The 13842-nt window shown below is 42.6% G+C and overlaps 1 protein-coding gene and 1 pseudogene across 2 annotated transcripts in view; both read left to right on the plus strand.

The window, feature by feature from the left end:
• DIP2B (disco interacting protein 2 homolog B) overlaps window positions 1-13842 on the plus strand; it is a 239143-nt gene that overhangs the window by 181909 nt on the left and 43392 nt on the right. For both annotated transcript variants that reach the window (XM_056119950.1, XM_056119951.1), the window contains 6 exons: window positions 1222-1286; window positions 4599-4692; window positions 4916-5035; window positions 6324-6438; window positions 7488-7627; window positions 9260-9396. In XM_056119950.1, the coding sequence (XP_055975925.1) occupies window positions 1222-1286; window positions 4599-4692; window positions 4916-5035; window positions 6324-6438; window positions 7488-7627; window positions 9260-9396 (671 nt within the window). The remainder of the gene's footprint in view (window positions 1-1221; window positions 1287-4598; window positions 4693-4915; window positions 5036-6323; window positions 6439-7487; window positions 7628-9259; window positions 9397-13842) is intronic.
• LOC130029386 (uncharacterized) lies at window positions 12027-12162 on the plus strand (annotated as a pseudogene).

Genomic DNA, 13842 nt, shown 5'->3' on the forward strand with positions numbered 1-13842 from the left:
AGCTTCAGATAGATGTGACTGTGAGTCGGGCTTCAGGATTGGCTTCCAGTTAATGACCAAATTGAGAGTGAAATTGTGTGACACATTCTTGGCTGACTTTTGCTGCCTTCTTTTTCACAAATGTGCTGTAATTTAAAGGAACGAAAATGGGCAAGCCAAATATGTAAAGCATGAGTTCCAGATTGCAGACGTAAAAAATTAATATGTGTGCTTATTAACTACGGAGTGTGAGGCATCTTCATCCGCTTGAATATATAAAACTCCCACAAACTGTGTGTTAGAAACTATCATCAAAAGAAGTTCAGCTACCACAGACCGATTAAAGCCCAAAATGTATTCTGTCTTATTGAACTTTAGATTTGTTGCTAGATAGTTCGATGCATTGATATGCAGTGACTATTTGCTTTAGAATATTCTTCGTACTGTTAATTTTTTATGCAGTGAAACTAGTTAATGTATGTTGAGTGCGGACTAGCATTCTGTCGTGTGTGTGTATACTCTATGCATACACATATACATACAAACTATAGAAATGTATGTATGGGAGCAATTCAGATGTCACCTCAAAATAGGGGTTGGGGACCTGAGAGAGAGTGCAGGGGATTTGGTACTTGTCTTGTCTGGTCGATCTCTGTTTGATCCCCAGCACAACAGATGGTCCCCAGAGCACGTCCGAGAGTGTTCATACCACTAGCTGTAGCTCAATACCCACCTCAAGTTGGGATCAATTAAACTATAACACATTCATGTAATAGTTTGTGCTCTAAGAAATGAGGCAGTTGTTTTAATAAATTACTAAATGTAAACAAATTACAGAGTAGTATATACCCATTTTATTATTAGGTATTATATAAGTACAATTATATGTGTGGGGGCAGATTATCATGTACATGCTTACCAACATTTTAAATTTTGTCTTGGTAGTATAATTTTTACATGTTTGTGAAATGTTCAAAATTTCTAAAATTTATATTCCTTATATATAATACAGGGAAAAATTATCTCAGGAGACAGTCTCTAAGTGAAAAGCTTTAGACTCATTATCTTTTTGCCATTCCCCAGTCAGTTCAGGGAGATCTGCATGTAATCAAAAGGCCTTTAGAACTCTCAGTATTTTCTTTAAAATCACTGAAACAGTTGCTTCATAGAAGAACTTGACACGACTTTACTTCTGAGTACTAAAGAGGATTTTCTTCTGTTTTTCTGTATTTCCTATTTTAGGTGAAACAGTAGTGAATGTTCTAGATTGTAAGAAGGATGCTGGGCTGTGGCATGGCATGTTTGCGGTAAGCTCTTCAGCATTGAGGTACTGAGGGCCTAGAATGTGACTCCCCTCAAGAGCACTTGCTTGTATGTTTGTGGGTTCAGTTCCCAGCACCAGCAAAACAAATAGCATCATCAAAAAAGGAAACAGGGGATTTGGGGGTGGAGTGGGGACATGGGGGTGGCCACATCAAGCCATTCTCAGGGATTACTCTTCAGGATTCATTCCTGGTGGACTTAGAGGACCATAAGTATGCTAGAGATTGAACCCAGGTCAGCCACCTGTAAGGCACATGCCCTATGCACTTTACTATTGTTCTGGCTCCCTAGAGTTAAGGTTTTTAGTATAAAATATGCTTATGGTTTAAGTCAGTGGGCTGGAGCGATAGCACAGTGGCAGGGCGTTTGCCTTGCACGCAGCCAGACCGGCCAAGCCTGGTTCGATTCCTCCACCCCTCTCGTAGAGCCCAGCAAGCTACTGGGAGTATCTCGCCCGCATGACAAAGCCTGGCAAGCTCCCCGTGATGTATTCGATATGCCAAACACAGTAACAACAACTCACAATGGAGACGTTACTGGGCCCGCTCGAGCAAATCGATGAACAACGGGAGGACAGTGCTACAGTGACAGTACAGTGCTATGGTTTAAGTCAGTATTAGGTTTTATAACCAGAGCATCGCAGTGGTACTTTGAAATTTAAGCCCCCAAAAGGTCATTTTTTTTTCCAATTGGAATTTTCTTATGTAGTATTTTTTTAATAGTGTAAATTTTTTTTAATTCATTGTGATTGACCATACACTTCACATAATTGCATAAGAAAATCAAGTTTGTTTCTATGGGAAAAATGACAGTTGAGTTTGACTTTGACAGAATGGGTAAAATTCCGCCATATCATACAGAATGATCTCTCTCATATGCAGGATGTAAAGGAACATAAAATAACAAATACTCAAAGACAGTGGAAACAAAGAACATGAGAACTGGCGTTCAGTAGGAAACATGCCTCTTGAGGGCATTGGGGAACAGGACAGGGAGGGGGCAACATCTGTGGTGGAGGAAAACTTTCAACTAGGAGGAGGGATGCTGAAAGGTGGTCAGGTGTTATGTATGAGACCCTGTCGGCAATCAAACTGTAAGCCACAGTGTACGCATACATTTTTTTTTTCAAAAAAGCACCTGTCATAGAAGCAGACTGGTAGGTGGGAGAGCATTAGTGGAGGGAGGTGGACACTGGTGAAGGAATCAGTGTTGAAATATTGTATGCCTGAAACCCAATCATGGACAACTTTGTAATTTCATGGGGACTAACTTTAAAACCTTTTTTTTTTTTAATTTAGCCATATATCAGGAAAAGGCATTTCAAATGGGAAAAGCTAGCCTAGTTCCATGGGGCACACATGCCTGGCATGAGCTCAACTCTGTTCATGCCGCTCACTAGTGGGGGGAGGGGAAAGCATGCTGACTAGGAGGGAGAGCTGGAAGACGAAGACTCCTAATGATGAAAAGGAACTTCAGGAAGTTAGATAGTACAATGGTAAGACTCCTGCCTTGCATGTGACTGACCTCTCAGTACCGCATTTAGTCCTCTCAGTACTGCCAGGAGTGACCCCTGAGCACAGAACCAGGAGAAAAGCCTGAGCACTTCAAAGTGTGTCCCACATGCAGAAAAAAGAAAGGGACCTTCAAGAGTGTCTAGTTCAAAAAAAAAAAAAAAAGGAGTGTCTAGTTCAATTTTGTTACACACTGAAGAAATCCTGAGTTTTGGAAAAGGAAGCCTGGTAGAAGATTACTTTTTGCCAAAGACCCTTCCCTCCTGCTACCCCTTGGTAGCAGCCCTTTGAATTACTAAGAACCTACTTCAAATGAACATGTTCTAACCATTTTTTAAAATCAGACTTTAAAAGCCCCTTATGAGGAATTAAAGGGAGGCACCTCTCTTCAATATAAAAACCAAGTTAGGAATATGTGTGGAGATTTCTTATAAAGAAAGCTAGAGACATTGGAGAAAGAATAGATCTGCACACCAGGGATAACCTCTGAGCATCATTGAGTGTGTGTGTGTGTGTGTGTGTGTGTGTGTGTCCCCAAAAAAGAAAAAGAGTAGGTCTGCAGTGGGCCACCTATGTGGTAAATGAAAAACATATCCATTCTCACAAGAAAACTTTCTCAGCCAGTTTGGTCTCAGGACAGGGTCTTCATGCACTTGTTTGAGGAGACAACAGATTGCACAGCCCCTTAGCTTTGAGTGGGCAAAGCTCACTCAGCTTCATCCCCCCAAATACAGTCTGTATTTAAGCAACAGGGAAACTTGGGTTTCTTGTTTCATAATGCCCAGCCCTTTGTATTATGTAGTGAGAATGAGCATGAGGAGAGCACTTAATAGATTAAAGGTCTCTTAAATTTAGAGGTTAAAAATCTTTTAAATTTAAGTGATCTATATATCTAAGACCCAGCAGTTCAGCTTTTTTGTATATACCCTGGAGAAACAATTGTTCATGTGCCCAGGGATGTATGCTCAAGTAAATTCCAAGTTCCTGGAAACATTGTTTGTAATAGCAAAAAAAAAAACAGTAATAGAACCATAACAGATTATAGTAGCACAGACACACACACACACATTTCCACATATGTGTGTGTGTGTGTGTGTGTATAGTGCAGTAGAAATTATGTCAGTTTCTTACACTGAAAAGTAAAGGTTTAGTTCTCAATTTAAATGAAAAAGCATTTTGCAGATGCTTTTATAGTATATGTTTTCTATATTCAAAGTACATTGTTTCTCTGGTGACAAATATATATATATATATAGATAGAGAGAGAGAGAGAGAGAGAGAGAGAGAGAGAGAGAGAGAGAGAGAGAGAGATAGAAATATTTGGGGAAAGGATTGATTGGTCACAAACCAGGTTCTTTTCAGTGATTATTTGTGAGAAGATGGAGGGAATCAGGGTGAGGTGATAAAGAAGACTTGAACCTCATAATTAGTATTTTAGGTTTTTTTCAGTGAGCATAACTTTGTTTTGTTTTGGGTTTTTTGTTGTTGTTGTTGTTTGGTCTTTTTGGGTGACACCTAGCAATGCCCAAGGGTTGCTCCTGGCTGTGCAATCAGGAATCACTCCTGGTGGTGCTCAGGGAACCGTATGGGATGCTGGGGATCAAATTGAATCAGCTGTGTGCAAGGCAAATACCCTACCCACTGTACTATGTACTATCGCTCAGGCCCCAGGAGCATGACTTTGGGTGTTGCTTTGAGGATTAAATTAACAAAATATCAGTTCAATTTTTAAATGCTAAGTAATATTAAACAGTAATTACTTTTTGTCTTTCTTTTGCTTTTCAGAATGTAATGAATAAGATGCATACAATTAGCGTACCGTACTCTGTTATGAAGACTTGTCCTCTCTCTTGGGTCCAGAGAGTTCATGCCCACAAAGGTAGTTACACACAGCACCTAAGCTTTACTTCTGTGCCAGTTTGAGCTAAGATTGGAGTGGGGAGGGGGCCAGACCTTGCAGTGCTCATGGATCCTCCTACTTTGTAATTGGGTTTGCTTCAGGCAGTGCTGGAGGGATAGGGGCTCCAAGTGGGGTTTCTATTGTAGTACATCAAATTTCCGCCTGCATTTGTATGCTAACTTCATTCCCTTGGAACTTATAGCTAAGGTAGCTTTGGTCAAATGTCGAGACTTGCACTGGGCCATGATGGCACATCGGGACCAAAGAGATGTGAGCTTGAGTTCCCTTCGGATGTTAATTGTGACCGACGGAGCAAATCCCTGTGAGTATTTGTAGAGTGCGGGTGGGTATGGGAATAGCCATTCTTTTGGCAGGTTGAGTATAGGCTCTTTCTACCCAGCAGTTGGATCTGCACTAAGGAATCACTCCTGATAGAGCTCGGGGGACCAAATGGGGTGCCAGGGATCAAACCCGAGCCAGCCATGTGCAAGGCTAGAGCCTTACCTGCTGTACTGTCACTTCAGCCCCTCTGAATTTTTCAGAGAGGCCTCCCCAGTTGTGTTTCTGCTGATACTTGGCTTGGTTATGTGGACCTCACAATTTGGTGCTAGTCTTGGCAGTGAGGTGCTATTCCAGCCCACAGTTTTGAGGGCCACCAGGATCACTCCTTGTGATTCTCAGTGGCCTATAGTATTTAAATAACATATTAGGTGATGAACTGGAGATTGGTCTTCATCTCAAGCTGAGATGTGTACTCTCAATTTCTTCCCCCACCCCAAATCCCTCCAAAGCCCAGGTTCTCTCCTAAACATATAGCCTCTCTCTTCCCCACTTCCTGTCTCCTTCATACTTCTCCACTAAATATATATATATATATATATATACAATTTATAATTCATAACTTATTTTGAGATACAGTTCACATACTGTAAAACTGACCCATTTAAAATGTACTTCTCAGGGGCTGGGGATGTGGCCCAAGTGATAGAGCATATGCCTTGTGTGTGCAAAGCCTGGTTTTGAACCCCTGGACAAATCAAAGTATAGCCCATAGAAGAAGTTTGAACTATGCCAGAATATTAGTTCCACACAGATCAAATGTTGCTTCAGAAAGGGTTGCTCAGTTCCAAGCCACTGCCTGTTCCCTGCATCACCTCACTGCAGCTGCTCAGGCCATTGGTAGGAGCTCCTTCTTCTGAGTGGAAACTTTTGTTTGTTTGTTTGTTTGTTTGGGGGCCATACCCAGTAATGATCAGGGGTTACACCTGGTTTTGTATTCAGGAATGACCCCTGCTGGTGCGCAGGGGACCATATGGGATGCCCGGGATTGAGCTCAGGTTGGCTGCATTTACAAGGCCAGCACCCTACCTGCTGTACTATCTCTCAAGCACCCTGAGTGGAAAGTTTTTAAAGAGCATTGATTCCCTTTCCTGGGCTAGATGAGCGTTCATTTGAGTTGTATCAACTATCTCACATGCACAGTAAAATATTTGTGTGGAATTCATGATGTATGATGAGAGTCCTTGTGAGAAAAAAAAAAGTGTTGTGTTTCTCCTCTTTATCAATTTCCTGCAGTTTAGCTTTCATAATAATCTGTTCCTACTCCACAGGGTCTGTGTCATCCTGTGATGCCTTCCTGAGTCTGTTCCAAAGCCATGGGCTAAAACCGGAGGCCATCTGTCCATGTGCTACTTCTGCTGAAGCCATGACTGTGGCCATCCGCAGGTATTGTTCGAGTGCCTGTGTTCTTCATGCATGCTACAGCTTTGATCAAACGCGATAGATGAGGTGCTAATCTGCTTCATACGCAGTTTGCAGCGTTGCATTTATTTGTCCTACTACTGTCTTGATTAACTGAAACTGGTTAACTGAAAACGATTCTTTTCTCACGTTTGAGAATTGAGTTATTTTCCTGTATTGTTTTGTGCATTTGAATCCCTGACCAGCATCCTAGACTAGAAGTAGACCGTTGTTGATTTTAGCTGAAGAATGGAAAAACAAAGGCCGGAAAGATAGTACAGTACGTAGGGCTTTTGCCTTGAATGAGGTCAACCCAGGTTAAATCCCCAGTACCCTGTATGGTCCCCCAAGCCCACTAGGAGTGATACCTGAGCACAGAGTAAGGAGTAAGCCCTGAGCACTGTCAGATGTGCCTTTCGCATCCCCACCCCCAAATGGGAAAACACAGGCCAGAATGATAGTTCAGAGGGCTGGAGCTCACTTTTAATGTTGTAGCCCTGGGTTTGTTCCCTGGCAGTGCATGGTCGCCCAAGCACCACTGAGTGTGATCCCTACGCTCCTCCAATCTAGAAATAACCTCCAAACATTGCTAGGTGTGGCCCAAGAGCCAAAAATGGAATGAAATGCTCATTTGTAGTACAGTTCTCTCTCTTGAATATACACACACACACACATATATATGATATATATACACACACATATATATACACACACACATATATATATACACACACACACACACACACACTCACATATATATATATATATGTGAGTGAGAGAGAGAATGGCTCTCTGTCTTTTTCACTTTTTAGTAAATTTTACTTTTAGAGCCTCAGTTAAATGTTACATTTTCCACCTGAATGACACTTGACCCTTGTACAATATGAATTTGATTTTTTTGACATTTTTGGGTAAAGAGAGGGGTGTGTGTGTGTGTGTGTGTGTGTGTGTGTGTGTGTGTGTGTGTGTTGTAGCCAGGAAAAGTTTATTTTTCTCTTTCATATGCCCAATTTGATGAGTTGTTTTGTTTTCAGACCTGGTGTTCCAGGGGCCCCTTTGCCTGGAAGAGCCATTCTCTCAATGAATGGATTGAGCTATGGGGTAATACGGGTCAATACTGAAGATAAAAACTCAGCACTGACTGTCCAGGATGTGGGGCATGTCATGCCCGGTGGTGAGTTCTCAGGCACTTTGTCTTTTTACAATATTTCATCATTACATATAGCACCTGATAAACTGTGAATTAAAAATACTAGGCATATAACATTCAGTACTTCATCACATAATTTTGAGTTTCTCTAATAGGACAGAAATTCTTACTTTCTGATGATTACATATGATTTAGTTGTAGATTCCAGTCCCAGCTGTTCACATGAAAGCTTGTACTCAGTGTTCTAAAGTGATCTGGTTGTCACTGTATTTCCCAAACCACTGAAAAGTTGTAGTTCACTGTATCCCATAAGATTTGCGTTTGTGGGTCTGGAGAGATAGTACACTGGGTTGTGTACTTGCATACAATCAACCCGGCTTCATTCCACAGCACCCCATATGATCCGCCAAGTTCTGCCAGGAGTAAGTTCTTAGTGGAGCTGGGTGTTCTCCCCTCTCCCCCCCCCCCCCCCCCGCCCAAAACAAAACAAATTGAACGCCAAGCACAGTTGGTAGGGCATTTGTCTTTCATGTGACAGACCCAGGACCCAAGCCTGACAGGAGTGATCCCTGAGCACAGAGCCAGGAGTAAGCCCTGAGCACTGCTGGGTCTGGCCCAAAAATAAGAAACAGATTTGAATTTGATCACATAGTAGTAATTTTAACTCATTTTTTAAAACTTTATAGTCATTTAAAATATGGCACTGTCTTTAAAAGTTTAGTATGTTGTTGCGCATGGCTGACCCAGGACCCCATAGGACCCCTTAAGCACCTTCAGGAGTAATCCCTGAGTCAGGAGTACATGCCGAGCACCACTAGCTGTGTTCCCCTCTCCACAAAAAAACACTTTGTATTAGTATGTTTTATTTGCTTAATTAAAAAAATTATCATTAGTGCCAACAGATGAAACTTTCAGGGGCTGGAGAGATAGTACAGTGGGTAAGGACATGCTTGCCTTGAAGGCATTCAACCCATGTTCAATCTCTAACCCCCCGTGTGGTCCTCTAAGTGCTGCCAGGTGTGATCTTTGAGCACCAAGTCAGAAGTAAGCTCTGCGCACTGCCAAGTATGAGCCCAAAACCAAACCTTCTCTCACATAAACAAGTGTAACAGATGGAAATTTCAGGGGTCAGAGGGATAGCACAGTGGGTAGGGCGCTTGCTTTGCACATGGCCAACCCAGATTTGATCCCTGGCACCCCATCTCGTCCTCCAAACCCACCAGGAGTAAAACCTGCTCGTGGCTGGTTGTGCCTCCACCCCCCCCCCCCACCAAAAAAAAAAAAAATGGAGATTTTCAGGCCTGGAGAGAGTGTGGAAGGGAAGGTCCTTGCCTTTCACGCAACAGCCACCTTCACCCAGGCTCACATCCTCATCACCACATGCAATCCCCTGAACATGACCAAGGATCGTAAGCACAGCCAGGGGTCGCTCCTGAGCGCTGCCATCTGTGACCCCAAGTAAAACCAAGCAACAGCAGTAACATAAGAAGTATGTTGCCAACCACACTGTGTAACTCCAGGTCCATTTTTAATGTTGCTGTTTGGTGTTCTTAGTGCTTCTAGGTAAATGCACAACGTTGATGAGTTCACAAAAACAAAGCTGTTAATTTGCAGAGGTTTTTCAGAACTTCCTTAACTGCCGTTTCTGTACTCTAGGGATGATGTGCATTGTGAGACCTGAGGGACCACCCCAACTCTGCAAAACAGATGAAATTGGTGAAATCTGTGTCAGCTCCAGAACTGGGGGCATGATGTACTTCGGGCTTGCTGGTGTGACAAAAAATACATTTGAGGTAGGTGACCATAACGTCTTGTGAGGGAAATGTCTGGTGAGGATTTCCCTAAGCAGAGGGAAATGTCTGGTGAGGATTTCCCTAAGCAGAGGGGCTGGCTGAGGGGAGAAAGTGTAATGCAGAGGCTGAGAGCGTGTATTCTACAGCCGGACTGCCCCAGGTCAGACCCCTTACACAGGCCCTGACTCGCTGATCTTGGTTCACCTCTCTATGCCCTGTGCTCTTTCCTGAAAGTGGGAGGAACCCTTGTACCTACTTCAGAACTGCTGTGAGGGTTCAGAGTTAATGTTTCTAAAGTACTTAGACTAGAACCTGGCACCATTCCAGTCATTGTTGTGTATAGGACCTACTACTGTTTTTTTGTTTTTCTTTTGTTTTGTTTTGTTTTTCTCATAAATCAATCCTAGGGCCTTGGGGCCTGAGTAATAGTACAGTGGGCAATGCATTTACCTTATCCGTGTGGTTCCCAAGGCCTGCCAGGAGTGATCACTGAGCGTGAGCCAGGAGTAAAGCCTGAAGCACAATCAGGTTTGGTCCAAACACAAAACAAAAAGACTTAATTCTTCATATAAATATGTTGAAACCACAGCTTGAGCTTTAATTTTGACGATTTGCTAATTTTCAGGTCCATTCAATCATTCTTTTCTGTAATACAGATCAGGGCTTTGAAAACTCTCGGGGGTTGGAGCGATAGATAGCACAGTGGGTAGTGTGTTTGCCTTGCATGCGGCCGACCCGGGTTCGATTCTCAGCATCCCACATGGTCCCCCGAGCACCGTCAGGGGTAATTCCTGAGTGCAGAGCCAGGTGTAACTCCTGTGCATCGCCAGCTGTGACCCAAAAAATAAAAAACAAAACTCTTTCCTCTTGAAACCCCTTTTCATAACATAGGCAAGTGCCACAGAAACACCTTGAATTCATTATGCAGTCAATTTTAATTAGTTTTTGATTGTCATGCATTCAAAAACCTTTTGCTGTCACCAGATTTCTCACAACCCCCATATTCAATTATATGATACCATATGGGTGTCGCAGCCCACGTTTTTATTTTTTTATTTATTTTTTTTTATGTAGGAGTACTGCTATTTATTCAGCCACTAATTAGCTGATTGAATTGGGCATGAACTCCATCTTACTTTTTTTTTCCCATTTTTTATAATTATTGAATCACCGTGAAAGCAGTTACAAAACTTTCAGGTCTAAGTCTCAGTCATACAATAAAACACCTGTCCCTTCACCAGTGCCCATTCTCCACCCCCAAAAACCCCAGTATACCCCCATCCCACACCCTCCGCCTACATGTGGGGCAGATGATTTCCACATTACTCACTCTACTTTGATCACATTCAATATTTTGACACCAGACCCACCATTATTATTTGGGATTTTACCCCAACACTCAGATCTGCTGAAAAGGCAACTGTAGACAATTTGTTTTCTATTGCTGGTTAAGAATAACATATGTTGTCACGTGGCTGCAGTAGTGGCCGCGTGATTCTGAAATTCTGAAATTTTAACACTTAAATCTGGAGGGATTTCTGCCAAAACCTGCTGGGTTCCGAGATTTGTTCCTGAGTCTCTGGAATCATGGCCGTTAAGCAGCTTGAACAGGTGCCAGAAAGGCCGTTCATGGATAGCGACTTGGGGGTCTCATTGGGACAGGGAGGAAAGAGCCGGCTCCACCCCCATCCCGTGAGTCCCCACGTGTCTCATCCATCTCTGAGGGCCCAAACCTGACTGTCCAGTGGTTTCTGGAAGATGGCAACCACCGGGCCGCCTAGGGGGAGCAGGCAGAGACAACACCCTTTCCCTCCCTCCTGGGGTGCCTGGCGATAGTAACCTACTGCGAGTTCCAGATGCATTTCTGCCAAAAGCCGTTGGGTTTCGAGATTTGTTTCTGAGTCTCTGGGATCATGGCCATTGAGCAGTTCGATCAGGAACCAGAGAGGCCATGCCTCCAATTATATAGCTGAGCCGGAGGTGGTTTGTGGGTGTGTCTCCCACATACCTAACTTTTGGCCGTTTACTTTCTTGGTAAACTTTGCCCCAAGTTTTTGGGGCCTGGCCAAAGGCACAGCAGCAATTTTGGGGTATCTGGAAGTCTGAAGGTGCCATCAGGCTGCTGATACACTTGCCTCACAGGTACAGATTGACCTGCTGGCGGCACCATATCCCCAGCTCACAGTTTTAAGAAGCTAGGATCTAGGCTTTCTCTTCAAGCCTGTGTTCTCCCTTGAACATGTATCTTGCTTGCTTGTCTCTCTATTTTTTTTTTTATTATTATTTCCACTCTGGAGAAGCCTGTGTTCTCTCAAACATTTACTACTCCCTCCCTGGGCCCTCACATACATCTTTCTAGACAAGTTTCAATAAAAACTTTCTTCATTTAAAAAAAAAAGTATAAAATGTTAATTGTAATAAATGTAACAAAAAATTTTTTTAAAAGAAGTAAGGATCTAGACTAGTGGTTCTCAGTATGAGAGGACATGCTAGCTCCCATTCCATTGGACAGTCAAAATCCTGCATTTAATTATGTAATAATAGATGTAATTCCCAGAGAAAGCATTACCTGTATGAACAGTGTAAGATTCTGGGTTCAATAACTGGCACTACAAAAAAAGGGAAAAAGAATGCATCTGTTTGACAGACCTGCAACAGTAGTTATCTGCTGCCAAAGTTTCCACTACAGATGCAAGAAAAAAAGTATCTTCTCACTTTCTGCCTGTCAGATTATAGCAGCCCATAATTGAATGGGGGAGTACAAGAGAGAAAAAAAGAGAAAAGCATCTTTGGACTGACCATCTCCTGCATTTACGTAGCCTAAAATGAAATAATATGAATGTTTAAATTTCCGTCTCTTGTTACCATCATCGGCACCATTATGACTGTTGAATTCTTGGCTTCCTATGTTGGGATGAGGGTTATAGCTGCATGGTAGCGCATGCGCTTCCTGGTTGTGGGGCTCCCAGTTTGTGATCCCCAGCAGGAAAACAGCGGGGGCCAGACCTCCGTGACGGGTACTTCTTCACATGTGTTTCCTGACTGTCCCTTGGCTTACTTTCCCAGGCTATTACCTCTGCTGAGGGTGTATACATTTTACTAATTTAAATTTTACTGTTTTTCTTAAGTTTTTTCAGTTTTTTCAGTGGTTTTTTCCCCCTTTTTTAAAAGACTGTGGTTTATCAAGTTATTCATGATGTAGTTGTTACAGGCATTCAGTATTCCAACACCAATCCCACTTCCAGTGTGACCTTCCCTTCACCGTTGTCCCCATTTTCCCAGCAACTGCCCAAGCCTGCCCCCTTAGCAGGAACAGAATAATTTGTTTCATATTTCTCGTTACAAAACGGCTAATGGAATTATCAAAAAATACTCCAGTAAAAGAAAATTTATGAAAATTGTTGTGTCTCGCCGTGGGGTGAGTCCTTGCCTGAGAATTTGCTAATTCGTTTGTTGCTAGTTGAGCCTTCTGTGTTACTTTTATTGAGCTTCGTTGGCGTCTGTGCTCCTTTCCCAATTAAGTTGGTGTGCTCCTACCGGGATGTCAGTATTATGGAATTTGGAGTTGCCATGCATACTTCAGGATCTGTAACTGGACTGGAGCTTACATAGTGGTAGTTATGGAATGTGGTTGTGGCCGCTGGGGCTTCTGAAAGTATGGGGAGTGGGGGTAGCAGCCCACTCCCACTCGAAGAAGATCCCAGAGTTCGGACTCACCTGCCCCTCCCTCCCTGGGCACCCCAGAGTTTTCAGTCAGGAGACGAGTGTACCCTGAATGTTTGATGCTTGCCTTGCATCTCTTTTGATATTTAATTGTGAATCTGTAAAGCTGGACCGATGAATGAGCTTACATAGCAACAGCTGTGGAAAGTGGACGTCTGTTTCTCTCATTTTCAGGGGTTTGAACTATATGTTTCACGTACCTGGGTTTTTCTTTATTGCATAATCCTTACTGAAAACAAAATCCACAAGCAGTTTTTGAAGAGATGACTATCTGTAATTATATTGCCTTTCCCATGTTGTCAACTGCCTATCCAGGTTTCTTTTTCTCTTTTTTTTTTTTTTTGGCTTTTTGGGTCACACCTGCAATGCACGGGGTCACTCCTGGCTTTTCACTCAGGAATTACTCCTGGCTGTGCTGGGGGACCATTGGATGCTGGGAAATCAAACCCGCGTTGACTGCATGCAAGGCAAATGCCCTACCCGCTGTACTATTGCTCGAGCTCCCAGACTTCTTAAACTTAATACCAAATTTCTAGGTTCCCAGTTATGAAAGTTGTAAAACATTGTAATAGATCTAATTCTGAGCATATTCCGAGTAACTAGGTCAAGTGCTGTGCTTATGTCAGCTAATTTGTTTACATGCCTTTAATCTTTTTTTTAGCAAAATTTTTCTTTTTTTTCTTTTTCTTTTATTCCTTTTTTTTTTTTTTTCAATTGAATCAC

Source organism: Sorex fumeus, unplaced genomic scaffold, assembly GCF_029834395.1.
Source record: "Sorex fumeus unplaced genomic scaffold, SorFum_2.1 ptg000042l, whole genome shotgun sequence".
NCBI lineage: Eukaryota > Metazoa > Chordata > Mammalia > Eulipotyphla > Soricidae > Sorex > Sorex fumeus.